Source organism: Salarias fasciatus, chromosome 11 (genome assembly GCF_902148845.1).
Source record: "Salarias fasciatus chromosome 11, fSalaFa1.1, whole genome shotgun sequence".
Lineage (NCBI taxonomy): Eukaryota > Metazoa > Chordata > Actinopteri > Blenniiformes > Blenniidae > Salarias > Salarias fasciatus.
Genome location: NC_043755.1, coordinates 5032333 through 5060202, shown reverse-complemented (window position 1 = coordinate 5060202; position 27870 = coordinate 5032333). Strand labels below are relative to the sequence as shown.

Genomic DNA, 27870 nt, shown 5'->3' with positions numbered 1-27870 from the left:
GCTCCATTAGGAAGAAGAGCGCCTCAAAGAGGCGGCTCCAGCTGCATTTAGTCTGCTGGTTTGAAGCCAGAAATACTATTTCAGAGTTCTAATGGAGACAATTAAATGGAAAAAGAACTTCTATTTTACTCTTGCGGAAATGCATTTTAACTTCAGCTACTTTTCAAATCACCGACATTTTTTAAAGCCCTTTCTGACCTGGAGCAGGTTTCCAGAGAAAATGTTCTATAAATAAAGTTTACATCTAATGCAGTGCTCAGTCAATCACATTATTAAACGTGGGCAGTTTTAAATAGAACTATTAATGTGGATGTAATAAATCCAAGAGAGGCTCAGTTAAAGCTGTTATTTGGTTTTGTTTGGGATATAAAAGACGAAGACCTCAACATCTCCACGTCGGTACCGCTGAGCTGCCACTTGGGGGCGCTACAGCACTTCTCAAACAAAACAGTCCTGCAACATGAATGAAATTCCTGCTGACAACTGCGGTTCAAATTCTGTGCATTTTCTTTTAAATAAGCCATTTATCTCACTGACTGGCAAAGTTTGGTTTAAATTACATGGCTGGATTGAACACTGATAGATGTGCCTACTTGGAAAAGATGTCATTTTGATATGTACATGTTGAGATGTGGTGTGAGTATAAAAAGCCTTGGGAAAGGGAAACAAAGTCATCATTGCAAGTAAAGAATGAACAGGAAGTTGCAGGTAAACATGCAGTTTGAATGCACTGTGAACAAATGGAATAACCGTATATAGAGGCCAAAATATTGAGCTTATATGATGCAGGATACAAGAGCAGCAAGTCAAACCATCTTTCCATAATGCCATCACATTTAAATTATTTAAATGCAACTCATTTGCTGAAAATTACTAGATTTTCCTCTAGATTTTATCTACTGAAAGTGTGTAATGAAAATGTCTCAAGTGGATCTCTTCTTATGAAGAAGGAAAACTCAGTATCTACGTGCACGTTACATCAGTAGTACCTCAAAATTTTAAACGACGCCTCCACAGTGTGGTTTAGAGAAACATCGTCAAATGTAGTTTGCAGATTTTTATCATGAACCAACAAGTTGATTCCTCTCACTGGTGTAATGAAAGAGGCTTGAGTGGAGAAAGGAAAAAAGATTTAAATAAACTTTAAACAAAAACACTGAAAAGCTGACTTCGGTTGTCAAAGTCAGGAGTGAAACCTCCAAAAAAAAAAAAAAAAAAAAAAAAGAACACTTACTGAATGCAGAAAACAGTGTCCTAATTTAGGATTAAAAATATGAATGTTTTGTCGATGTTCGATATTGATCTATTCACTGTGACAAATGCAGAATGTGTGCATGTTCATCACACCAGAAAAGATTGGACACTCGAAGACCAGAGATATAGCATCGTTGATGGGAACAGCAGTGATAAGCAGTTAAAATGCATCAAATACACAAAAAAAAAAAAAAAAAAAATCATCACATCATCAGCTTCAACCGTGTCAGTTATTCGAGGTGAGAAACAGGTCGTTTACATGAATGCTTAACTGTAGATAATCGACTTTGCTTGAATGTTTATTATCCTCTTTCTCTCTGTGGACACTGCGATCTGATGGGATTATGAGCTGCTCTGATGTGCGACTGCAGTGATAAGAGTTCATGCATCGTTGTAACAGACGTTGTTTAACATTCATCCAAACACCGATGAAGTGCTCAACACTGTTGTGACAAATGAACGCCGTAGCTCTATTAACGTAGGAAAGTTTTCATGATGAAGTGTCATTTTAAACTGTGAATAAGAACAGGAGACTTCACACACTCAAATCAAAACACAGGAGAGACTCGGCCTGCATCTATAAATGTGCGGGTAAATGACAGTTGTTGCATTATAGCAACAAGAGGGGGGAGGGAGGATTGCCGTCACTGTGCTGCACCTCACTCATGTTGAGAGGTGCAGGACTGTGTCTGGATGAAGCCATTTTCAGGGGTTTGAAGGCAGAAGCAAGAAATTGGCAAAGAAACGATGCAGAGAAGGAGCTCAAAACAACTGGAGGATTTAAATAAACTTTCTGGAGAAATGATTATCCTTCAAATTTCATGTGCTGTGCCTGCTCGTGGAGATTTGCTCATCTTATCCGGTAAGGAAACAACGCAAAAAAGGTATTAAATGTAAATTTAAAGTGAAAATGGCAGCAACTGTGTGAATACTCAGGGAAAAAAAAAAAAAAAGAAGCTGAAAACAGGTAGGAAAATACAGCGGAACAGCACAAAAATGATTAAAACAGCAAAATTCGAGTTAGAAATATTGACCAAATAAAATACCTTTCCCCCCCGCCGGTTGAATTGAAACTGCGGATTTTATTCAAGTCCGTACATGGTGAACCCTACCAGGAGTGCAGTTAAAGCTGTGATGTCTCCCCGTCGTCTACCCATTACCTTCATTTCTCTAACTTCACGGGCCACAACCACAGATAGTGGGAAATTAAAGAGAAAAAAAAAATGCTGATTTTCTTCACCCTCTTCAGTGCGATGGGTTCAGAAAGATACTTCTGTGGGATTCTTCCAGGTTTAACGCTTATCCAAGGCCTCAATCACAGTAAAGACGGGCTGCGCAAGTAAGGAGTACTGTCCTCTTTCACAGAAATTAGAACTTGGAAGAGAAAAAAAAAAAAAAGCTGTATTAACTCAGTCACTCTTTGTATTTACAAGCTTAGAAATGTACAGTTGGAAGAAATGGAAGAATGGAGGGGAAAAAAAAAGGTTTAGCAGGAGAAGAATATAATTTACAGCAGGTTTCCAGCCGCGGCTGCGACACATTTCCCCCCCCATCATTTAAAATGAGAAACAGCATTTCAGGACGCACAGCACACACCCGACACCCATGGAGGAAAAGACCTCTTTGGAGCCCATGTTCATCCCTTCGATCACACGTGGCTCAAAAAGGATCGGTTTGACATCCGGGCAGTTATGTGCTCATTCTTGCCAAGATTAAAGAGAACATATCTGGTGAAGATGAAGCAGGGAGGACAGAAGACCTTTAGCTTATCTGAGCATCAACACTGGAGACACCAAAATATTAACAGTGAGTCAATTCTGACTGCAGATACTTCTGCAAACATTTTATAACAGGAAACTGATCATTTCTGCCCAATGATCAGTGTTCTTATCAAAATGAACGTTATCAAGGTAACGTAACTTTCACCGATATCTTAAACAACAAAGCCATGCGCAGGGCTCAGTGGCCACTGAATAAAATGATCATCTAGCAAATGTTTAAAGGAACGTAACTAGTCAAGAATTTCATTTTTTCAAATGTGAACAATCTCGCCTGCTTTGCGTTCCAATTGGTTTCAATGAAACCGAAACATCTGCATATTGGATTCATACGGGATTCAGATGGAGGTTGTTCAAACCTCAGTGGCACATCAGAGTTTCGGATCTCATCAAAACTGTCCGACCCGAAGACAACTCTTTGTTTTTAATTTGAAGGGATGGGGTCAACAGGTATGTTCACTTATTCCCAGTCTTGATGCTCAGCTAAGTGTCAAGAGAGGAGTGCAGACCCTGTAAAGAAAGAGTCCTGAAGAGAGCTGGAAACATCATCCCCGTAACGCCGAACTGCCTCAGGTAAAACTACAAAAGCTTAACACAGAACAGTTTTCTTTCTGCACAAACTATCCGCTCTCATTCCACCGCACTTGCTGGAGAGTTGGGAGTAAAATGGTAGACTGGGGGTTGTTACATAACACTCTGCGTGACGCAGCTGCTCACCTCTCGGCTGTACTGTACAGTGTAAGAAGACTGGCTGAAACATGACGACTATCACGTCTTTTATTTGTGTATCAACTATTTACACACAGCCTAAGGTAGTTTTTAATTCAAGCTTATGAACAGAGAGACAGCGGGGCTCATACCAGCAGGGCTAACACACACTGCACTTCTAGAGGCGTGGCTTGCGGCTCTCGTCGGGCTCGTGGTGGCGGACCGCCTCAGTAGCGCGGCGGCAGGAACGGCCTCTTCTGAGAGTGGAACGGGCCGCCGGCGAACGGAGGGCCGGGCCGCTTCCCGCCGCGAAAACCCCTGCCGGAGTGGTGGCGGTCGGGGTGCTGGGAGGGGGCTCTGCCCCGCAGAGGGGGCCTCTGCAGCATGGGGGCGGGGAGCATCGGGGGCAGGTTGAGGAGGGGGACGGGGTTGGGGGTCTGGTTTCGGGACTGGGGGGGAGGGCTGGCGTGGGGGCCGCCGGGCTGAGGCAGGGAGCGAGGCGGCGGCGGTGGCGGCGGCGCCGTGTCGAATGCGGGGGAGTTGGGTGTGGAGGGGGAGGGGGTGGAGGACGTCGGGGAGTGGGGGGGAAGGTGGAGACTGAGCGGCTCTTTGACTCTCCCCAGTAAAGGCGGAGGAACGCCCGGGGCGCCGGGGCGGTGCAGGGGGGGCGCGTGGCGGGGGACGAAATGCTCTTTGACCGTGCCGGGCCGGGGGTGCTTTGGCGGCTCACCGAGCAGCGAGGGCATTAGGGGCTGGGGGGCCGACTTGTTTCCCCGATGCCCCCCGCCACCCCGCTCGCCACTTTCAGACCTAACCTGGGGAGGGAGCGACAGGGGGCGGTCGATGGGGACCAACACCCCCCCCACCATGACGGCAGACGGCATAGGGGGGTGAGCCGGCGGGGGGGAGCGCCGCTGCGGGATGGGAGGAGGAGGAGGGGGGGGCCGAGGGATGGGCGGGGGGGCGCCAAAGAAGGGGGGCGTGGGGGGGGGCTGATGGTGGTGGAGCGGCGGGGCGGTCTGGAGGTGCTCGGGGTGATAGGGCGCCGGGAACGGACTGTGGGGGGGGAGGTGCAGGTGGGGGTGGCCCGGCGGAGGGTGGAGGTGAGGCGGGAGGAGGAAATGCGGGGGCGGGGGCATCGGGGGGATCAGGTCTTCGGCGCCCCGTTGGGGGATGCTGAGGGGAGGAGGAGGGGGGGCGTTCAGAGGCGACGGAGGCTGCGCCTCCAGGTACTCCTCCTCTTCGTACCACATGGCTCCGCCCGGCCGGCCGCCGGCCCCCGCCCCTCGCCGCGAGCCTCGGCCAATCACGCGTATGCTCTCTACTGTCTTGATGCGCTCGCCGGCGAGCGGCCGGTTGGAGTAGCCCAGAGTCTGGATGGGCGTCCCCTCCGTGCAGGGCGACACCAGCGTCTCGATGCGGTGGTACTGGCCCCCCTTCCCGTCTCCGCCTGGAGACGCCTGACCTTTTCCTTTGTCCTCTCTTTTCCCGTCATCTGAGCCGATGCTGGTCTTACGCGAGGCGCCGGACAGCCTCCTCTCTCCCATCACTTTGTTGTTTCCCAGCATCCTCAGCTGGCCGTGTTCGTCTTTCTTCCCCCTCAGGTCGTTAGCGGGAGAGGACGACACCGTCTTCCTTGTGCTCATCGCTTCGTCGTCCTTCAGTTTCTTCTTCCCGGCGCCGTACCGGGAAGACGACGAGCCCAGGAAGTCCCCGTCGCTGTTGCTTCCCGACGGCGTGATCACGGCGTCCCAGGGCTCGCTGCGGTAGGCGGTGGGCGACAGCGCGTGGCCTCCAGAGGAGCCCAGAGACTCGGGCACGCTCCCGGGCGTGTCCATGATCTCGTCCTGGGTCGGAGTGCCGGCCGCCTCGTCTCTCACCGGCGTCCCGTCCACCCCGTCGGGACTGACGTCCCCGAGCGCCAGGCTGAAACCCGGGTTGCCCTGCAAGAAACTGTTGATCTTGGATTCTAAACTGGGGGGGGAGACAGACGGCGCTGAAGGGCGAGGAGGAGGAGGAGGAGGAGGGGGGGACAGCTGTCTCTCCGTCTCCCAGTCTCTGTTCCTGACCGGCGTGTCTCGCTTGAGGCTATTGATCACAGGAGCCTTCGTTTTCGGGGTTGTCGGGGTAACCGGGGTAACTGGGGTTATCGGGGTTTTGACGCTCGTCGATTCCGGGGAGGTTCGTGTCGGAGGAGCCGAGCTGCTGTTTGTCACACTTTGCAGGAGAGAAGACAAAGCTGCAGCGGGACAGAGAACAATTCAATAAAGTAAAATAATGAAATGGGTTCATCACAACTCTTCTTCGTATGAATATCACAGCAGTGTGTGTGTGTGTGTGTGTGTCTCACATGGTGTATTGGTTTTAGACAGAGCACTGAGGATCCCCTCTGGGGTTATGTCGACACGTGACAGGATGCTGGCCAGCGCTGGGCTCTGCGGCGTCACTTTGGCAGCGGACGATTGGCCGCCGGGTGTGGTGGGCGTCCCAGGAGACGGCCGAGGTGACGGACTGACTCCTAAAGCAAGCGGGGAGAGAGAAGTGAAATGGCAATACTCAAACTTCTTAAATGTATCAAATCAAAGCAAACTTCCTATTGATTCCTGCCACAGAGGTCTGGTATCGTCGAAATAGAATTAACGGCCTATCGCTGCGCCGCGCTGGAGCCCTCAGTGACTCGTTTCTTCATTACGGACATCATGGGCATGTTGGTTTATTTAGAAGCAGTCCAGCAGAGGAATAACAGCAATTACTTCCCGTGGCTCCGGAGAGCCGCTCCGGCACGTGTTCGGACATGTTCAGTTAACAATTCTCTCCTTAATTTTAAAACACAAACCTCTGCAATAGAAACCTTGGAGAAGCCTGCAACACCTCTGTGGGCAATAATCTAAATGTAGAATTCAACTGTGGAAAACGTTTTCCAGCTGTTTTCTCTCGCTTGATGATTTTCATTTATTCAGAATAGTGGATAATAAAATAATCATCCAATATAGTGTAAAACATGCCTCGGGGGAAGCCCTGTAACTGCTGCTGCTGCTGCTGCACAACACAAAGATACACTATAGAATCAGCACTGAACACACAGGATCAAACAGCACAGCAGTCAAAAAAAAAACATTTAAGGTAACAACTGTGGCGACTCCTGAGTGTCAAGAGATCCTGATACTGTTCTTTAATAATGAGTCCCACAGAATACACATAATGTAAAGCAGTGTCTTTTTTCCCTTTCCACTACCAGAAAAGCACACATTTTACAGCGAACCTTCATCGGTCTTCCACAAACACACCTGTATTCTTCATGGCAGAGGTGAGGGAGCTGAGAATGGAGCTGATCTTCCCCAGGTCCACTTTGGCCAGGTTGACCCCCAGAGGGGCGGCGGCGGCGGGAGCGCTCGTGGTGGGAGTGGACGTGGGAGTGACCGGGGCAGCCGAGGTGACGGCCGGAGCGGCGGGTTTGGAGACTTTTGCCGGCGGGTTTGGAGACTTTGCAGCCGTTTCGGTTTTTGCGGTCTTTGCAACAGCAGCGGACGGCTTGTCTTTGTCGTCACCTGCAAGCGAAGACAAAAAAAACAAACAAAAAACACCATCAACATGACGTCACTGCGGTTTTGAAATTCAATCTGATGTAAAGTGGAAAAGCCGCTGACCGCCTCCTGCAGCGGGCGCCGCCTCCTCGTCAGACATGTCCATGTCCTCCGTGTCCCTGTTGTCGCTCGGCAGCTCTGCCTCGTCCATGGCCTTCCCGTCCAGCTCGGGATCCACCTGAGCTCTGCCAGAGACCACGCCCAGGAAGGGCGAGTCGGAGCCGGAGGGCGAGGGGGCATCTTCCGATGGCGAGGGGATGGGAGAGTCTTCAGGCCCGGGGAGGGTCGACTTGAGAGAATCCAGCTTCCTCTTCAGGCTGGCCACACGGTTGGCAAAAGCATTATATGCCTGAGTGGAGGGGAGAGAAAGAAGAAAAAAACAGATCTAAGAATAATGATCAAGGGCTCAATAAATTCACAGATTTTAGATTTCTCGTCATCTCCAAGTAGCCAGCACTCACATTGGCCACGATCTTGACCTCCTTGTACTGCATCTCGTAGAAAATGTCTGCGTTTCCCAGAGCCTCGAGCAGAGGCGGCCCCGTTTTCAACTCCGTCTCCAGGAATCCGACAAACTCCTGCAGCTTCAGACTTCCGTCCTCAAAGTCCTTCGCGAACTTGTTCCCTCCTGCTTTATCTGACGACCAACACGCAGGGTCAGAAGACAATCGACAAACTGTGTTGAATCAACTTTCACCTCAAAATGAAAAAAAAAATCCCCTTAAGAACATATTTATTAATAAAATGTACAGATAAACACTTCCCCACAGCTCACTTGTGCTGAAACTTAACCTTGTACAGAACCTGACTGTCGGGTCTGTTCATGTTTTAGACACCGAGAGGAAAACGAGTGAAATGATGCAGAGCGCAGCTCGACGACGTCTGACCTTTAAGCCTCTTGAGGGCCTCGGAGCTGCAGACGTCCACCCGGAGGGCTGTGAGCTGCTTCTCCCTGAACTCCTCTTCAGCGACGGCTCGCTTGTAGCTCAGCAGCTGCTCCACGAGGGACTGGGGCTGGAACAGAGGCAGTCATGACGGGACGTTGCAACACTGGCGGGGCGGTTACAGTCTGGCGTTTTTCAATCTGGTTGAACACTTTCTGATTGATGGATCAGATTAACTCTGAATAAAAAACATCAGATTGATTTACCCGACGCTTTTGATGGCTTTCGTGTTTTTTTGTTTTTTTTAATGTTTTGCATGACGACAACTTACTGTGAACTCTGCTACAATTTTGGACTTCAGGGCCGCTTTGGTTTTGGCCGGGACTGAAACAGAGGAGCACACCTTTAAACTCAGCACTGCAATTACATTTTCAGTATACTAAAAATCTAAAGAAGATATTTGATAAACATAAAAAGTGATAAACTGACCAACTGCAGATGGAGCCTCTTTTACTTTCTCTTTCTCCTTCTCCTTTTCCTTCTCTTTTTCTTTTTCCTTCTGCTTCTCTCGCTCCTTTTCCTTTTTGTTCAAATTAGCTTTGAACTGACCGATGACCTCTTCAGGATAAACGCTTCTTTCCTCCCAAATCGTGAAGATCCTTTCTATTGATTTCCGGACCTTCATGTCCCTGACAGGAAAAACAACATTAATGTAGAAAGACTGACAGATGAAACATCTTTTCATTCAAATAGGAGACATGTCACAGAATGCAATGTTTTCCCTTGAAAAAAATTAGGGTTGCAAAGGGGCGGAAAGTTTCTGGTAAATTTCCGGAAACTTTCCTTGGGAAGTTAAGCTGGGGAATTTTGGAAATATTCCAAATTAGAAACTCTCCACGGGAATTATGAGAATTTTTGGGAATTAACTGGAAATTGGGGGTAATTTAAACAAACGGTATCATATCCAAACATAAATGTAAATATTTTTTGTTATAAGCAGACATCCATGCAAAATAATACAAAAACATGACATTTCAACAGATTTATTTCAGTAGAACTTTAGTTTTTATTCTTGTATGAACAATTAATTTAATGAACCAAAACATGAATGTTGAGTAAATACTCACCCCCTCCCCCACCCAATCTGCAGAAGAAACAGCATCAAATTTGAGGTAGTTATCACCATAATAGCTCGCCTCTTAAATGGTCAATGAAATGAAAAATAGCTTTCATTTAGCACCTAACTTATCAGCTAGTTAGCTACTGCAAATGTATTAATACATTTTCATTTAATATTTGCAAGTGAACAGGGCTGGGGTAAATATATTTACCCCATGATATTATCAAAACTTACTTGACTTTATATTGTAAGCAGGCTCAAACGTGTGGCTTCAATAGTCTTGTGCTTTCAGCTCAAAAGTGTGGCCTCTGGGCTTCAAGAAATCACCTGTGCATGTGATTGAGTGTATGTAGGGGGCGTGGCCTCAATAGCCCTGCAGTAAGTGTGCTGTGTGCATGTGATTGAGGAGTGTACCTGCATTAAATCTGGTTGTTTTAGCCAAGACTATGCTGCAATATATTTCCCCCCCCCCAACTATATTTAAGTTCCCTGTTAAAGGTGCTGTAGGCAGGATTCCGCATCTAAAATGGCGATTTGAAACCCAGCACAGTCAATCCTGTCCTGTTTTCTCTGACATCACGCCCTTGCGCAAGTTAAGCCCCTCCCACAAGAACGTGCGACGAACGCCCCTCGACCAATCACGGTTAGAGCCTCATGGGCTCTTCTGATTGGTCAAAGATACCTGGAGCTGTCGAGATTCCTTTTCAGCTCAGAACAGAGACAGATGGAAACTCTGCGCCCTCACGGTAGTGCAATTATGCTACACTCCTAAAGGATTATCAATGGATACTCTAACATTTAATCCAAAGAAAACACAGAAAAATTAGAATTGACTAGCAAAATCCTGCCTACAGCACCTTTAAGGGCCAACCTTCCATTTTGTAAATTTCTAATTTAATCCCATATATTCCCGTTAATTCCCATGGAAAGTTTCCAACTTTGAAAATTCCCGGAATTTTGCAACCCTAAAAAAAAAAAAACAAACAAAAAAAAAGAGACAGAAAAAGAAAATCAATAATCACATCAGGATACTCACTTGATGAGCAGAGCAGCGTTGGGAAGGACGTCTGCGAAAGCCGAGCGAAAGACAATGGCATTCTTTCTTTTGCAGTTTTGGATCACGTCATTGGCGACGTAGAAGAGATTCAATCGATGATTGTTGTCGGCTGCAAAGACACGGAAAAATATTTGGATTCTTTAGTTTTGGATTCTCTTAAAGCCTTGAACATTTCAGCTTGTGTTTGGTCATTTAACATGCTGAAGTTTCCCTGGGTGAATGAATGACACCCAAAGAAATAAATTATTCAGCAAGTCTGACTAAAACTAAAAGCACATGGTCACATATCAGTTCAGCTGAAATCACTTTTTAAAGTGAGACCAGAACAGTCAGGCAGTGCAACAGAAGGTGAATATACTCCTGCATGTTGGTGCAGTAAGAAGGCGGATGGGAAGAAAGCAGCAGGTTGGACGCACGACACACACACTTTAGCTCAGAACCAAACAGTGATCAGCTGCAGATCAGCGTTCACAGAGGAGCTCAAACACACGAAGACGGCCGACTGTCAGCTGTAACCAAGGTGAAAACTGTGGAGAGACGAGCTCCATCACTACTGGTGGTTGATGTAAGAGTGCAAATTATCACTGTGTGTGTGTGTGTGTGTGTGTGTGTGTGTGTGTGTGTGTGTATACTGGCATCAACAGATATGGTCAAATGAGCGGTAGGTTATCACAGATACAGATCACCCATCAGAAAGTCCAAACTAACATACTTTTACTTTCACATATTCAACTTGCACTGTCTGCAGTGTATTTGGGGAATAAACCAAGTTTCCAGTAAATCATTTGGAGACGCTGCAAAAACACAGAGAGAAGTCATGCATGGTCGTTTTACAGCATCGTCAGGCAGCACTGCGGTGGATTGGTCAGCAAACGTCTCACTACAAGACGTTCCCGCCTCAACTGGGCTTGACGGCTTTTCAGTGTCAAGGCTGCATGTTCACCCTGTGTGTTCGAGTTACCGCTTTATCTGAAACCAGAATTTTACTATACAAGAGGACTATTTCTCCCCACAGGTGTGGGTGTCCATGTGACCTTTGTTTATAGTGAGCTGAGATCAGCTCCAGAGCGGCGGCACCGAGTTAGATAAATGATCTGTGTCAGTATTATCACTGAATCATAAATATCTAAGGTTCCTCGCTTGGTTTTTACACAAAACCATCTGTAAATGGTGAACATTAGCGAGTATTATTATTATCTATTCAACTTCCCAGCATGGCTACAGCACAAATCCTGTGAAATATTCTGGCAGGAATTAAGAGAAGTCAAGCTTTTGGCCATGTTTACTAGATTTAGTCCAAAAGAAAAAAAAAAGTCAGACAAGAGCCTCTATACTCTGCTGACTTTAGTCTTAGGGCCAATCCCAATTCTACCCCTTACCCCTACCCCTTACCCCTACCCCTATGATATGCGCGTTCACGAGGCTTAAGGGCTATCCCAATTCTCCTTTTTGAATAGGGGTAGGGGTAAGGGGAAGGGCTATTTCACCCCTTTCAGCGAAGTCTGCATCGATGCTCCCTATTCTCTATAGGGGTAGGCGGAGTTTCACATTGGCCAGAAAAAAACAACATGGCGCCCACCACGGAGTCGCACAAATGTAAGATTGCTTTCTGTATACTATTTAAAAAGCTATAAAAAGTGTATTTGCTTCACTGAATTTATAGATAAACTAGCGTGACAGTGTCCCAGTCATGGATTAACGTTTTAGCGCTGCGCAGCACCGTTTCCAATCGTGAATTTGTAACTTATGAAGAGCACTAATCACTGAATTAACGTCATCCTTTATCATGTTTTTAACGTAATATGTTAGACACAGGGACCCCCGATGAAACCCGACTGCTGATTCAGTTTAGAGCCGGGTTCCTCAATTAGCGGACGGCACACCTCGCTGCTGCCCCAGGGCAAATGTATGGAAAAAAAAAAAAGAAAAAAAATCTTTCTTTAAACGCTCCATGTTCCGTGTGAGCACCGTTCTGCACCGCGCCGCTCTGCGCGTGTCCAGCGCACTCCGTCGCACCGCACTGCTCGGCAGTCCTCGGTATCGCCCCCCCCCCCCCCCCCCCCCCCCCCCACAGGGCGCTGAAGTCCGGACCCATGCTTGTATATAAAAAGCAAATGTGGACCTTCAAGATTTGTATTTGAGGACCCCGGGTTTAGAGGTTAAAAAGGAAGAAAAGTTTTTGAAATCAAAATACAGCGCCAAAACACATTGGGAGTAAATTATATTATTCGTCTAAGCTATAGTATGTCAGTAATAAAATGTGTTTATATAAATATATCTGTATTACTTTAGGAAATTCATAAAAGAAAATGGCTTGGAAGGGGAAGTTACAGCCCAGCAAGCTTCAAAAAAGTGGGAGAACCTCAAAAAGAAATATAAGGTAAATAATAATACCAATTTTAAAAAAATAAAAGTAATTTCTAATGTAATTTCTATCATTTCTAATATCCATAATTTTTTGTTGTTATAGGAGTGCGGCGGGGCTTAAAGGGCCAAGGGGTATCCCAATTCATAGTGCTGCAAAGATAGCCCTAGCCCTCAGCCCTATTCTAAAAGGGGTAGGAGAGTGATAGGGGTAGGGCTAAGGGCTAAGGGGTAGGGGTAAGGGGTAGAATTGGGATTGGCCCTTAGTTTCTATTTTCAAAAGAAGCGAGGATGCTGGCAGAGAGATGCGATGACTCCTGCTGCTTCTGAAAATACCACAGTGGAAGCAAGTACAATTCAATTTGAGTCTGGATGGAGAAACATTGGCCAAGAAAAAAACCCTTCAAACTTTAGGGCACAACAAGAGGCTTATCAGAAAGTGTAAATGCTTTGACTAGGACACATTTTAACGGAGAAATGATTCTGTAGCAGCAGAAAATTATTCCCTTCTTATTTGATCGTCTCTTCTGGCAGTAAAATCAAATGAAAACCAAACAAAAAGCAATAAAAGGAGGCAAAGGAAACCCCCATCCCCGTCAAACACACCAAATACATGCATTTACAAATCCAAGTGAAGCAGCGAAACTAGTGAAATTCAGACTATAAACACCGATGTCTCACACCAAGAAGCCAATTTTGATATAAAAGATGTCATTATAGCAGCAGGTTGGATCCAAAGGCAAGAGAGGAGTTACCAGAGACTCGCTCAGCTTTTACTTGAAATAGGTTCCTGAAAAGGAACCGCCGAGCCCTTAATTCTAGACATTCTGTGATAAAAAAAAAAAGTGCATTTTATGAAAATGGTAGTTCTGAAATTCCACTTAATGTTTCATTTTTGCATTTGATTTTGACAAATAGTGAATGAAACATAAAGCTTGTTTTATATTCTGCAGACACTGTAATACAGCGGGAAAACAGCAGACGGCTGCCATAAGGAATAAAGCACATCATGACCACTTTAATAAATACAGTAAAACAGATCAGTCACATTCTATCAAAATACACTCACATGTTATGAAGTTAATATTTACTGCTATATAGCACACAATTCTATGAATGTGTTTCCAAGGTATACTGCTGACGAAAATCACTTTCATCAAGAACAAAATCACTTTATTAGAACAAACATGAAGAGCCAATACTGAAAACATGAAACCTGATATAGCATTAGCTGCCATCACCATCACATTCATTTCCAATAAGAAAAGATCTCAAATAACCGGTGAAAGATCAAACAGGGAAATCCTTTGTTCCCACACAGAGTATGTTTGATCGCCGGTTCAGTCAACACATTCACCTTCATGCCAACACAACATCTCCTCACCAAAACTCTCAGATTATCTAGAGTTCTTATACACAGGATTTTTGTTAGGTATGATTTAATGATCCAATAAAAGTTACTTAAAAAAAAAACAACAACCAGGAAGTAGAAAAGTGATTGTAACAACAAGAAGAAAACAATTCAGATCCTCGACAATTTCACAAAACAACTTAAACCGTAACTTTGATTTGAAATACTCACAACCTGCCCAGGCTTTAAATGTAATACCAAAGAAACAAGTAACAGTGAGAGTCACGGCCTGTTTTACTGAAAACATCACAGCAATTCAACCTCTGCGACCGCAAACCTCATCAACTGGAAGCATCCAGTCAAACATCTGAGGATCAGTACAGAAAACATGAATATTATGACAGCAAGCGAGGCCAAGCTAAAGTCAAAACCAACTTGTTGCATGGCGAAACATCAAAGAACATAATTCTTCAAAATGCACTCATTTGCAGATTAATGCAACATGCTAACTAGAATGAAAGCCTCATCTGGAGCCACTGGCAGATTGTCTCTTGGTTAGTTAGCGCTGCTCTGCAGAGGCCGGGCCGCTGCACCGCTCCTCATCCTGTATTGTCGACATAAGCTTTTATCGTGCATTGTTCCCTGAGCAGTGATGCAGGGCGGGGATTAAAAAAAAATGTCCACATGATGGTTTTATTGATATTGACCAGTCAAACAGAAACTCCTCACAGTATGAAATAAATCCCCACATGTTCTGACTGAGGGTCCACGAGACCTGAACCCCCCTCTCATACATTTCTGGATGCCGTGGCAAACAAAATTTGTCACGATCTCCCTTTAAAAACTCACAGATTACACAATGAATTAGACATAAAAGAGTCTTCATGACCAACGAGCTTCTCTTGAACTCACCGAGTGCGATTTGACTTCCCAGAGTTTTACTGGAAATGCAAAAATATATGTAAATCAGTCAGTCCAAGGCTTAATTGATATTTCTCCTCGTCTACTGCTCTGTGAAAGCCACAAACCGATTCTTTCTTTTCAAATCAGTCCCACCTCGATAAGTCAATAAAAAGCAACAGATCAGCGCAGCACGGTGCGTCAGTCCGACTCCTGTGGTTAAAATAAATCCACTGACAAACTACAAACTACTGTAATGTTTGATCTGCAACAGCAGCCAGTCTCTTACAACCCATCAAACCCATTTCATCCTCCGTTACATCAAATCCTCTGTTCACCGTCAGTGGCCTAAAACAAAATACGCAGAACAATTTCTGGCTGGTTGCTTCTGCACACGTCACCAGAAAAAAAAAAAAAAAATTCAAAGGCTTGAAGAAATCAGAGCACTTCTCTTGCTTCACTACAGAAATGGCTTCATATTAATCAACTCCTCTTCAGAACTCACTCTACAGATATAAATAGAATAAGGTAGATCAGCATCATCCATCAAAATATACTGCAGAGACTCGGCCAGGCTTTCAGCAAACAGACGTGTAACTTCATCCTGTAGAAAGCACGGCAGTGTAATGTCGACATCTTCCTCACCAAACCACTTTATCAGCCACATGTCACTTCAGCAGACATACTGCTGTCAGGATTTAAGGCTCTGTTTACACGGCAAAGGCAGAAACACTGAAAACAATGTAGTTAGCGTGCCAGTTGCGTTTGTAATGAAACCACACATGCATCTGTGCAGAGGAAACCATATGTTATAAACACAATCAATGGAGACGGCAGGGACATTCAAATGAACAGATGACAACAGGTGGCAACAACTACCAAACACAGACCCAAATGGCAACAGGTCTTTTGCGTTTCGCTCATTTTTCACGCAGATGGGGCCTCAGACTTGACCACAACTCTTGAGATGAGCTGTCCTTTCAGAATAAAAGACACTAAATCAACACTTATTTCTCATCTCTCACCCATGAAACAAGGAGAACTTCCACGACAGCAAGCATGAACAATGCAGAAACATTCAGGTTTTCTAGATATCAATGACGTATTAGCAGTTTTTGAAATTGCTCAGCTAAGAAATCTTTTCTTTCTTGAATTGTGAAATATTTTGACCCTATCACATATAAAGCCATCTTTGATAAAAGCTTTCCTACAAAGACTTTGATTCTAGCTGTCTTATAAATTCCTCACGTGCAACGTAGACTTCATGAACTTCAACAAGTTTGTGGCTACTTGCTGTTGCTGTCCACTGAATACAGAGTGAAGACTGTTACAATGTGCTTTGGAAAACATTATCTTGTACTTCATCACTTATGCCACTCGTACCTTCAGCAGATCAAGATCTGAGACTTTGCGCTTGTAAAATGTGGATTTGAACCAGCATTGTCCCCGGGACAAATACTGCTGGAGTCTGTGGTCACATGACCACTACAGCAGCCACAGATGAATCTGTAATAAGACCATGGATTGCAAACCATGATCAAAGACTATTGCTGGCAGGCAAACTGGAGTCAACAAGTAACAAAATAAACATGTGTTTGGATCCTGTGAGATGAAATAAAAAAAAGGCCCTGGTCAGCAGTGAATATGGGTGTTTAACTGAGAAGGCAGCATGTCGTTTCTCAAAATACTAATGATTACAAGCTTGGACTGCCTATACACCATTCATTAGAACTGTTGTATGCTAAAGTCACAAAAAAGACAACCAATCTTACAAATTCTGTTGACAAAAGGTTTGGAAGCTAGTAAGATAGTGACCTTAAATTGCAGATTTAATCAACATAGTATAATTTATAGCAATAAGACGCAACAACTTGAAGTGCTACACCTGTTTAATGAGGCCTGGTGTTATCTTTTACTCTTTAACACTCCTGCTGTGACCATCAGCACCTTCAACTGAGCTCGTTTATTCGCACAGAATCCTCTCAGTGAACCCCAGAAACAAATGACACTTGTGGAGATCCAGAAAACACACAGAGCTCAGCCACCTCTTCAGTTCATCAGGCAGAAACGTGCAGCAAAGGTTTTAGGTCGCTAAAGTCACTGAGAGCTCCTGTAAGGTGCATCAATAATTCACAGTGTTCTACTTAAGCATGTCTCAGTTTCAACCCTGGTCGAATCACGGTCATACGCACAAAACTGGATCTTTAAACCAAAGTGTGATCGTTTAATAGATGTTAATCGCTGCAGAGCTTCCATTCGATGCATTAAAAAAATGCTCAATCGCACGTGCCAAAGGAAAACATACAAGGTGCACTCATCGTAGATTATAAAAATAAAATAAAATCTAAGCACATGCATTGTTTGTTTTTATTCAATTGGGGCTCAATATTCAGCAGAAGTAGTGCAATGATGACTTCTGAGCATAAACCCCTGGAGGCCCCACTGTAAACACACATTAGCCTAGCATCTGTTCAAGGCTAATTTAAGTAGCGAGAACGACAGAGTTTCCCTTATGATGCAGGCAAGAATAAGTTCAACCTCCACATTGCTAGGTGTTTTTGTTTTGCATTGGCCTTCATTGCACTTGAGACCAAGTTGACATGAGAAGCTGCAGCAGCGCTAAAAACGCATTTCAACCCGCTCGCGTATGCTAGCCTGCTAGCTAGCTAGCCTCGGTGACGGGGCTACTCACACTTCTTGAGCCACTTCACCCAGTGGCGGACGATCAGGCCGTGGTGCTTCTTGTTTTCAATGCACCAAGTCGAAAGTCCCTGTATCGACTCCATAGTGTTTGATACTCCTTGAAACCGCCGGTCCAAGGACGCCTCCAGAGCGGCGGTGCTGGAGCTGCGGGCTCCGTGGCCGCTTGCAGCGCCCGAGCCGGCCGCCATCTTTCAGCTGAGTCTCCCGGTGGGATGGAGGAGCGACCGTAATGAAGGAGACGGGACGGGGGGCGAACACACCGCCTCGGATCCCCCCGCAAACTCACTTCAACCGCACACACTGAGCAGGATCAACAGGAGCGAGTCCACAGCACTCCAGAAATACAAGATCACCGCTACAGGAGGCCCGATGAAGAACAAGAGGGGTGGAAAATACAAATATTAAATAATCGGATATTTAAAAAAAAAAACCAGCTATCAGCATAATGTATAAGTGCCTCACAATATGATGTGAAAGAAAACAAGCACTATTATACATGTTATCAAAAGTATATACATGAAAACGAGTCTATCAAAAACCACTAAAGTGACCCAGTACCTATCAAAGAAAATCCAATGCCACAAAGTGGAGTGGAAATGTCACCCAGAATGACAAAAGACCAAAATATGACCAAAAATAAAAACCAAATGCAGAGTAAATTGTGAAATTTGACTCAAGATGAACCATTCAAACATTTCCCTGAATAATATACATATTAAAAAAAAGTATTGGTCTGCATAATGCAGATTTAAGTGCAAAACATATGAAGGCAATAAAAAGAAAGCATTCTGACAAGACAAACCAGACTCTGCCAGCAAAAGACCCACAAGGTGACCTGTATGAAAAACATGACATAACCCACATGACAAAGTATTTAAAAAGGACATAAAAAGTCATTGACAATTAAACAAACACAAAACAAAAGGAGTTAAAATAGGAAAAATCCGACCAAAATCAAACACTCAAGTGTGACACAAGAGCTTCAAAACAGAAATATGACCCCTCCCCACAAAAAAAAAAAAAAAAACAGACAAAAAGTGCAAATTTGACAAATTACTTCCAAAATGAAAAGGTAAGAGAATCACATGATGACCTGAAAGAAAGTCAGGACGGCTACAAAATAAATGAAAACAAGAAAAAATAGACAAACCAATTAATATGACAAGAAAAGCAAAATAATTCGATAAAGTCTAAAATGTGACCAACGTGGAGATAAAGTCAAATGTTTCACAAAACTCATTCATTCAATGAATGAATGCTTAACAATCATTACTGAATAAGATAAATAACAGCCAAAAGAATGAGTAAATATAACTTGATTGTCCCATGTGGGATCCAGGATGGCTTTAAAGTAAAATCAACCTAAAGAGACAATAAACCGTGCAAAAGCAACCTGTCAACATAAAACAAATGATGAAAACATGGCACACATAGAGTGCAGGTTACAAGACAACAAATGACTGAAGAAACTTGACTACAAAAAGAAAGCACACACAATGAAAAGGAGAGAACAAACCAAACATTCAGGAGGGAAAAAAAAAACATTAAGCTACAAAGTGACCAACATGGAGCCAAAGAAAAATGCTTCGCAAACAAAAAAAAAAAACAAAAAACAAAGAAAAATTACTGACAAAACAAAAATTAAAGGTCATCTTGATCAAAATCATCTTACATGCGACACCGGATGGTTAAAACAAGATCAAGGTCTGACACAAAACAACCTAAATGATAAATCAATTTAAAAATCTACAAAAATCAATTAAAAAAAACAGAAGCAAAAACCAATACGCAATGGCAACATCATGTTTAAATTTAACACAAAGCTCATGAAAAGGGCGCACTGATCAAAATAAGTTGTTTAAACGGAATAGGAACGGAAAATAAGACTCCGCACAACAAAAATGAATTGCATTAAGAAAAATAACTGACATTATGAACTCCGACATGCACCAAAAAATAGAAAAATTACGCAGGCATACAGGAAAATTGCATGAAAATAAATTAGATTTAGTTTCTCCTCCCCGGTTAAACGGTAGAAAATGGAAAGAAGGATCAGACAAAACCAAACTCTGCATGGGTTGTTCTTTATCTGGGGAATGAGAGGAACGTTAGCAGCAGTTCAGGAACAACTTCATCCACAGAGTCATGAACCAAACGTCACAGAAGATGAACGTTAAACACAAGATGAAACAAATACTGACTCTAGAAAAAAGAATACAAATTTGATTAAATTCTCTTTATTCAAGGTGGTGGTGTGACATTACAGATAAGTGTAGCTACAGCTGAGTCAAACGTTGGCTTTTTCACCCAAAAGTCAGATTTGTGCACTTTAAACTGAAACGCCTCAGGAAAGACAACAGAATCTTTTTTTTTTTTTTTTTTTTTTATGTGTTTTCACATTAGCTGTGAATTCACCCATTAAAGAGCTGTATTCTTTTCTGGATCAAGAGTCTGAATGAAACTCTGATTATGGTTAGTGGGTTTCTCAGCTCAAACCGTCCAGCTCGCCTCCTCACATAAAGCCTTGAGGAAGAGATTCATGTCAGTGCGACCTGTCACTCCGTTTCAATGATACATAACAAAATAGACGCAACTGAAGCCTACCGCCACATGAAATGAACACTGATGAAGACCTACACACACACACACACACACACACACACACACACACACACACACACTTTCCTACACAGCTCTCGTCTCTCACACATTCTCACAAAAAAAAACAAAAGACATCCACACAGGCTTTCGTTCCTCCTTTCAGGACAAGTCTCTTGACTGGACGCCCGGCTGGGGCCGGGCAGCCAGCAGTGTGAGGTCTGCTGCCGTCGGGCTGCGGGGGCTCAGGCTCTCACTGAGGTTCCTCACAGGCGGGTTTCAGTCATCCGAGCAGTCCAATACGCTCTGACTGAGCGCCAGGTCCCAGTAGTGTTCTGTGCCGTGCTTCTTGAAGTGTTCCCGGGCCATGTTCTCCGTGGGACACTGCTTGAACTTCATCTCGCCAAAGCTGCGCTCCTTCGCCGTTCCCTGCGGCGCGGAGAGGAGCGGGTTAGGTGCGGAGTCGCAACAACTCGACTGCGCCGAGGCAGCGGCGTGAGGACGGGACGGACAACGGCACGCGAGCACTCACCTCCCAAATCAACCAACATTTATTGTTCCTCTTCGTGTCGTCGTCGCCGTCTGGATCTAAACGAGAACAGGCGGAAGTGACCTTGATGAGTGAGACACAGCGGAGGATCCTCGTTGGGAAGCATAAAAAACGACCAGAGGTCAGGATATTCTCACCGTCTCTTTTAGAGTTGTGTTCCTCCCATTTGACTCTGTGCATCATCAGTCTCTTGAATTTTTTCTGGGATTTAGGACCTAAAAAAATATAAAAAATGTTTTAAAAAAAATCAAGAATTATCTGTTATCTGACCGACAGCGAAAGATGCAAATAGTGTATCATTACAGGATGTAGCAGTGTGATGTGATGACATGAATGAAATATAAAGTCAGAAGCGTTCTGTCCTCTCGTACCTCCTTCCACCACAATCAGGTTTACGTCTTTGTGCAGGACGACGGTTCCCGTCAGGTAGAGCTGGTTGGCGTTGGCCTCCACTTTAAACTTCTTAGCAGGATTTTGCAGGTTGCGGACCCTGTGCGGAGAGGTCACGGGATTACATAAGACGGTCCAGCGGCGTGACGCGCCACGGCTGAGGCTTAAACGCCACGTCTCCGTACCTGTACACCGCGATGTGAACGCCGTTGGTGAGGTCTTCTCTTAACTTCTTCACCTTCTTCTCCTTCCTCTGCTCTGCGGTGAGCTTCCGGGCTGCGTTGGCCTCCTCGTGAGCCCTGCGAGTCGGGAGGGAAGGTAGAAAAACATAAGAGGGGAGTCCAGTGGTAAAAACATGAAACACAAGAAAGAAGAAGAAGAAAAAAAAAAAAAAAGGGACTAACTTTTGTCTTTTGGCCATCTGCGCTCTGACGTGGGCTTCCACCTTTGTGGGGTCCTGAACTGCCTCCGTGCCCAGAACTCTCATCAAGTTGGAAATACGTACTAAGAAAGCAAAAAGAAGCGTCAATAAGCATTTGTTGAAGCCGGCCGTGCTCGCCTCTGTCCCGGGAGTCGGCGTGCGTCGTGTCTACCTTTGGGTTCCGGCGGAGGCATCAGCCCCAAACGGACCTTCTCTTGCACTTCTTTCTGTCCCTCTCTCCGCGTTTGTCTTCTCAGTTTCTTCTGTTCTTTCTTTGTCAGATATACTCCCAACGTAACAGGCTTATCTGTGTCGACTGGAAGCACAAGGAGAATGTTGTAAACACCTGCTGTGGGAAAAAATAAACAAAGTTCCTTCCAATAAACACTAGTACTCACCTGGAGGGCTGATCTGGGCGGGATGTTCGACCAGGTTGGTCACACCAAACAAATCATACTCCTCAAAATTTGTGCTCGAATTGCTTCATGTCACGAAAAGAAAAGGAAACAGGTTAGTGAGCAGATTCACAACATTTTCAGCAGTGGTCATGACGAAGTTTCCTTACAATTCTATGTGGGAGGGCAGAATGAAGGAGTCCCACCACTCGATGCTGGGCACCTCGTCGTCCCCGATCTCTTTTTTGGGGGCGATCAGCGCCAGTTTGGTGGACGCCTGGATTCCAGTCTTTCTGGCAGCCTGGGCAATCTCATTCTGTAACCGTTCCAGCTGGGCCTGATGGTCGTTAAGATTTATTCAAAAACAGAGAAAAGCTGCGTTATAAAACTACTTTAAGCAAATGATGAATATTACCTTTTTTTTTTTTTCTTTTAAGGGTAAAAAGCTAAAATCTCCCACCTTAGTTCTAATTCTCTGAGCAATCTTCTCGAAGCGGCCCTGCTCGTGGAACTTGAAGCCCCTGCGAGGGCGCTGAGCCGGAGTGGCCAGGACGCGCTGGTCAAAGTACGACGTGGATTCCAAGTCATCCCCCGGCTTCTCCTTCAGCTGCTGGCGGAACTGCTCCCTTTTCACCGCTCGAATGTTTGCTACACAGACAGAGAGAGAGAGAAAACATAATTTCACCAACAAGTAAACAAAGAAGACGAGCCTGTACGGCGGTGGCTGTTTACGCACCTTTCAGTGTGGGCATACGATGTGTGAGCTCCACTTCTTTACCAGTGGCGTCCACAGTTCTTCCCTTCTCATCCAGAATGAGAGGCGTCGGCTTGTTTACTTCCTTCACTTCTACTTTCCTGCAGATGCAAACACACAGAGATAACTTATTCTTGCTCAGGAAGGAAAAATCAAACATGTGGATCACATACGCCTCTGTCCCAACTCCAAAACACATAGAAGACTCTGCTACTCACGGTGGAGCGATTCCCATGGCGTGCAGGTTAGCCAGAGCCACCAGGTTGTGAGGGCCGGTGTTGGGCAGGACTCCCAGGATCCCGGGTTTCATGGATAACTGGGACTGGATGCGGGCCTGCAGCTCGGCGGCTTTGCGCGCCTTCTCGATGGCGTCATTCATGAAGCTGGCCGCCTGCGACGGGGCGATGGAGGAGGCGCCACCGGCTGCGGCGGAAGCTCCGAGAAGCCGAGAGACGGAAGAGACATCCAGCTGCGACTGGAGGGGAGGGCATGAAGGTTACTTATCATTCCTGAATAATTTGAATATTTGATTTATTATTTGAAATAACAGCACTGGTAGCTTCTCCATTAACAAAAAGAAAATGCTGAATGTGTTTTTTTTTTTTTTTTTAAAAAAAAGGTCATTACCGCTCCACCAGCGACCGGAGAGCTAAAGCTCAGCTGTTTCTTCCTCTCTTCAATCTGTTTTGTGGCTGCCTCCATCATCTGTTTGATCTGTTGAAAGAGAAAAACAGCGAAGACTTTAAAACAAATTCAAGATCAGCTTGGCAAAATTGTTGGAAGATTATATTGGACCAACGGTCACGTACCTGCATTTTGGTGAGCATGCCGGGACTCTCAGACGGAGGTCCAGGTATGACTTCAGGCTCCTCCACCACCTCCTCAAAGCGAGGGGTCCGCTTCCTCTTTGGCACCGTTCCGTCTCCAGGGTCAACGGCTTCGCGTACGGCGCCCGGTTCGGTCTCATCGCCAAACACATCCTGCCACAAACAGTGGAATTAAATCATGAGTCAGATGTCACTGTCAGGACAACATGAGTGGATTTAAACTGTGTGTTCTTCGCTTTTCAGACATGATGAAAGAAATTTGATGAAAGAAAACAATTTACATCTCAATGGTCTCAGCTAATAAGGAGCGTATCTTTTATTCAATGACTACAGGTCGAAAGAACCCACACTTGCTGAATCCAATGAACACCACATCCTGATATATTTTGGATTCCATCTTCTTGATGTAATCAGTAGGAAAACAATTATTTTCCACTTAACTCATAAGGTATCTATTTTCTGTCACAGCATTTGTGTGTGGTTACCTTCAGCTCTCTTTTGCGATTCTTCTCTCCGGCTCCTTTGATGCCTCGGGAGCTTCGACTCTCCTCGAGCGCCTCAAACAGACGCTCCACAAAACCTCCGGCAGAGTCGTCAAGGAAAGGACGCAGCTGATCTGAATGTGAAACAATTTGCCACAGTAGTCCGTTAGTCGTCATGTTGAAACAATGCTCTCAAACAGTTGTATGCAACGGATCATGACTGAAAGAAAACTTAAGGTTTTTTTTTTTTAGGTATTTACAAAATTCACATGAACATCACTTCTGTTATAACCGGACAAGTTTTTGATCATCAGTGCTTGATGGATCAAAGTAGGAGGCTGAACACTGATTACAGCAACTCAGTCAAAACATGTAGTTTTTATTGATGATGTCCCGATCCCAGCATCAGTACTCGCTCCGATACTGGCCTGTTTTGCTGTACTGGTACTCGTCAAATTCTCACTCGTGACAGCAGCCGATACCTACAACACGTCAACCAGTGAGTCTGCAGTACCAGCGCGAACCAGCAGTGTGTGTGTGGAGGCGGGGGTGTTGTGTTTGTGTAGCGTCATCTGGAAAAAAAGACTCATCACACTCTGCGAGTAAGTTTTCTAGAAACAAACACGGGCTCTCTTTAGACAATAAATATGTTTGGGGCAACCTTAGATTGTACAGTAGGTCCAATATGTGTACTGCTGTTTGGAATGCTCCAAAAGATATTTGTGTGTGCACCACCTTGAATGTGTGATGTGTGCATATGTGACACGCATAATAAGGCTGTCCGTCCGTCTATTAACTGATAGGATTGGTGCTAGCAGGCTTAGCTATTTGAGGAGTAATTCATTATCGCTTGTAAACTTCGCAAAATCAATATTAAAACATATTTGTCTGCTTCCTGTGAAAAGGTGGAGATATCAGCAGTTCTGGTGCCTCAGAAGTTGAGCACAATAATAGCTCAGAGCAACTTACAGGTAAAGAGCAGAGGTCATCTGCCATGTGTCAATATGATCAATAGCTATGACTAAAATGATCAGTGTTATTAAAGCCCGATTTAGTTCACACAAGTTGAGCTGTTGGTTTTTATATTTATTGTTCCCTGTTGCATACAGCATTCTGATAAAACATTTTGGATATACCGACTGGCAAAATAAGCTGGTATCTAAATTGTTTTCATTTTTCACTTGAACATAATACCACAGCATTATTTCAGTAGTGATGTGTTGTGAAAATATTTTATTTATTTTATGTTATCAGTACATGCATAGATTGCCCAGGCTAAACTTGAAATGATAAGTGAAATCTGTGGTAAAGTGTGCTGAAAAAAAATAAGCTAAAAAAATGTTATTTTCTTGTTATGGTATTATTAATTACTCGTATCGATACTTGGTATTGACAAATACTCAAATATCAGTGCTCGTATTTGTTCAGCAAGAAAGTGGTATCAGGACATCCATAGTTTTTACCGGTGAGCCTTTTTTGTCATGGCTTTAGCAACAAAACAATACATGTGGAAAATGTTCAACTCAAACAGGTGTTGAGCGGCAGCTGAAGCAGGGACCCCGCCCCGCCTCCGCCCCGTGAGGTTCAGCTACAATGCCCCACGAAATGGAGAGCAGAATACAGAGAACGAATTTAAATCGGTTGGAAAATAGCAGCAGTTGAGCCCATTGAGGGTAAATAAAGTTACACACCATTCAGACCCACACCATCATCACAACAAACACAGCTATAGTTGATTGTTCATGTCTTGGGTGCAGCCACTGTGTGAGTCGTGCATAATACAATAAAATTCACCAAATAATCTACAATGTCCACATTAAGGTTTCGGGCGTTGCTCAGCAGAGCTCAGTGCAGACTACAACCCGAGCAGCTTTTCAGTCCAGCACAGGACAAAGAAAGAAGGGCAAGAGTATCACATGCCTATGGTCAATTCAGAACTACAGATTAGCCACATTTCTTTCGGGGTAATGTTTGCTGATGTTGAGTGCATGGAAGACAGCCTTTTTTCTTTTCTGTGATGTCAATCTACCTTATTTCTCAAACAATAAAAGAAGATGCTGCATTCCTGCACGGTTTCCATGTGTCCTCACTTCAACACACTAATTGTAATGAAATATTCAGTTGTGTTCTGAGCGGGGGAACAATGGCAACATTCAGGACTGCAGCCCTTCGAGGACTCGGATTCCTCACCCCTGAACTAGAACATCAGACACACCTCTTCACCTGCTCATTCAAGTACAATTATAACATTTCCCTTAGACTAACAGAAATATTTAACAATAGTTATCAGTAATGCACAATGTCAGCAAATAATATTCAGTCAAACTAAAATGTCAGTATCATCCCAAAAATAAATCTTTCAAGAAGTAAGGTCTCAATACCACACTCCCAATTAACTAATAAATCTTACATGGTTTCAGTACAGCTAATATTAACGGGTAAATCTTCACACGTCGTTTAACAAACAACAGTTCCTCATTGAACAATTCAAACAATCAAGTATTAGATATTTGCTCTCAGAGGAAACCAAAAATGAACAAATCCTGAATTAGTAAGTTGATATTCAATGTAGATGAAAGCAACACTCCATATACAATGACTAATCAATGAGGAGACAGAACATCTTGATTGCATTAACTGGATTGCATCTGTGCGTTGTTAGGACGGCAGCGTTACCTATGGTCTTCCTCTTGTCCAGTCCTTTTCCCACACAGTGCAGAGCTGCAGTGACCACGGTGGGCTCAGAAAACCCCAGCACCTTCTTGACGGTGCGCTCCACCCATGGCCTTAATTCCTCGACCTCCCGCTTCGGAAGAGACATCCTCCACTTCTGCAAAAAAATCAGTGAATCAAACACCATGTCACACAATTTGTGGACGTTCATAACAAAACAACCACGTTAATCCTAATGGCCCGGAATGTGCAGGCACGAATGTGCACGAACGGGACCATCAGAAACACCGCACGGGGTGCACACACTGGATAGCTACACAAACACAGCCACCAATTCAGTAAAGCGCACAGTTAGTCGGTGTCTGATAAGTCTCTTTCCAGGTGTCTACGATTGGATTATATTAAGTTAAATAAGCTAACTCGGAGCAACACACAAGCTAGAATGGATCACATCCGCCAAAACTCCCGAGGACATGCTAACTAACGTTAGCACATTGCTGGAAGCGCGCAACCAACACAAACGGAAAAGTCCAATATCAAACACACAAACCTCTAAATTCGGCGAGTATCTGCTGTCAGTCCACAGATGCTGGAAAGACAAAACGTTCAAATTGTGGTTTTTGCAGTCTGGTGTGCTGAAATTGAAGAGTTTTCGGAGAAACTTTCTGTGAACCTGCTCCGTTCACACAACGTTTCTGTCTCAAGACCCGGAAGAAGAAACGCGGAGACTTCTTCTTCATGACCTTACTGTGCAGTGTGCTCGAACAAATGTTCTCTGCCGCCACCTACCGGCGAAGAACAGCCACTGTCCTGTCTGTCTTCACTAGTAGCAGGTAACTTTAGCAAAATACAGATGGAAATTCAGAAGTCATAGTTTCTAAAAGTTACACAACTTTACTAAAATCACATTGAATTGTACCGCTAAGAGTTATGGAATATCGTTATTGTATTTCTTCTGCATTATGAGCGTAAACCAGGAGGACAAAGGCACAGAAATGCAAACAGCAGTCAATCGTGAGTATTAGTGAATTTCTTCTCACTTGAGGTCACTGGAGATCGTATTTCCAGATTGTCTCT

General features: G+C 44.5%; 2 protein-coding genes across 3 annotated transcripts; both read right to left on the bottom strand.

Annotated features, from left to right (window-relative positions):
- Positions 1–1446: 1446 nt before the first annotated feature.
- Positions 1447–17905, bottom strand: LOC115396381 (regulation of nuclear pre-mRNA domain-containing protein 2-like). Its single transcript, XM_030102248.1, has 10 exons — positions 17693–17905; positions 10365–10494; positions 8698–8897; positions 8540–8592; positions 8212–8338; positions 7786–7961; positions 7388–7673; positions 7028–7288; positions 6091–6258; positions 1447–5979 (listed from the first exon to the last, which is right to left on the bottom strand). Exons 1-10 carry the CDS (start codon positions 17889–17891, stop codon positions 3968–3970), a joined length of 3612 nt encoding a protein of 1203 aa, XP_029958108.1. The 5' UTR covers positions 17892–17905; the 3' UTR covers positions 1447–3967.
- A 2125-nt stretch (positions 17906–20030) lies between these two features.
- On the bottom strand, positions 20031–27522 carry LOC115397227 (U4/U6 small nuclear ribonucleoprotein Prp3-like). Of its 2 annotated transcripts, XM_030103449.1 has the most exons (17): positions 27344–27522; positions 26797–26950; positions 24124–24254; positions 23621–23791; positions 23439–23525; positions 23030–23286; positions 22794–22912; positions 22518–22705; positions 22228–22394; positions 22061–22143; positions 21835–21978; positions 21646–21745; positions 21427–21540; positions 21223–21341; positions 20989–21066; positions 20834–20889; positions 20581–20730 (listed from the first exon to the last, which is right to left on the bottom strand). In XM_030103449.1, the coding sequence occupies exons 2-17, from the start codon at positions 26939–26941 to the stop codon at positions 20581–20583; spliced, it is 2109 nt and encodes a 702-aa protein (XP_029959309.1). In that variant the 5' UTR covers positions 26942–26950; positions 27344–27522. The 2 variants fall into 2 exon arrangements, with proteins under 2 accessions (XP_029959310.1, XP_029959309.1); XM_030103450.1 differs by lacking the exon at positions 27344–27522 and having other exon boundaries at positions 20031–20730; positions 26797–26941.
- Between the last annotated feature and the right edge of the window lie 348 nt (positions 27523–27870).

Excerpts from the sequence above, each read along its gene's own strand:
- LOC115397227 (XM_030103449.1), bottom strand. The coding sequence starts at position 26,941 with ATGTCTCTTCCGAAGCGGGAGGTCGAGGAATTAAGGCCATGGGTGGAG. Across the intron at positions 22,913-23,029 it reads GCCATGGGAATCGCTCCACC|GAAAGTAGAAGTGAAGGAAG; the intron begins GTGAGTAGCAGA and ends TTGCATCTGCAG. Across the intron at positions 21,979-22,060 it reads CGCCCAGATCAGCCCTCCAG|TCGACACAGATAAGCCTGTT; the intron begins GTGAGTACTAGT and ends TTGTGCTTCCAG.
- LOC115396381 (XM_030102248.1), bottom strand. The coding sequence starts at position 17,891 with ATGGCGGCCGGCTCGGGCGCTGCAAGCGGCCACGGAGCCCGCAGCTCC. Across the intron at positions 8,593-8,697 it reads AGAGGCTCCATCTGCAGTTG|TCCCGGCCAAAACCAAAGCG; the intron begins GTCAGTTTATCA and ends CCTCTGTTTCAG. Across the intron at positions 6,259-7,027 it reads CTCTGCCATGAAGAATACAG|GAGTCAGTCCGTCACCTCGG; the intron begins GTGTGTTTGTGG and ends CGCTTGCTTTAG.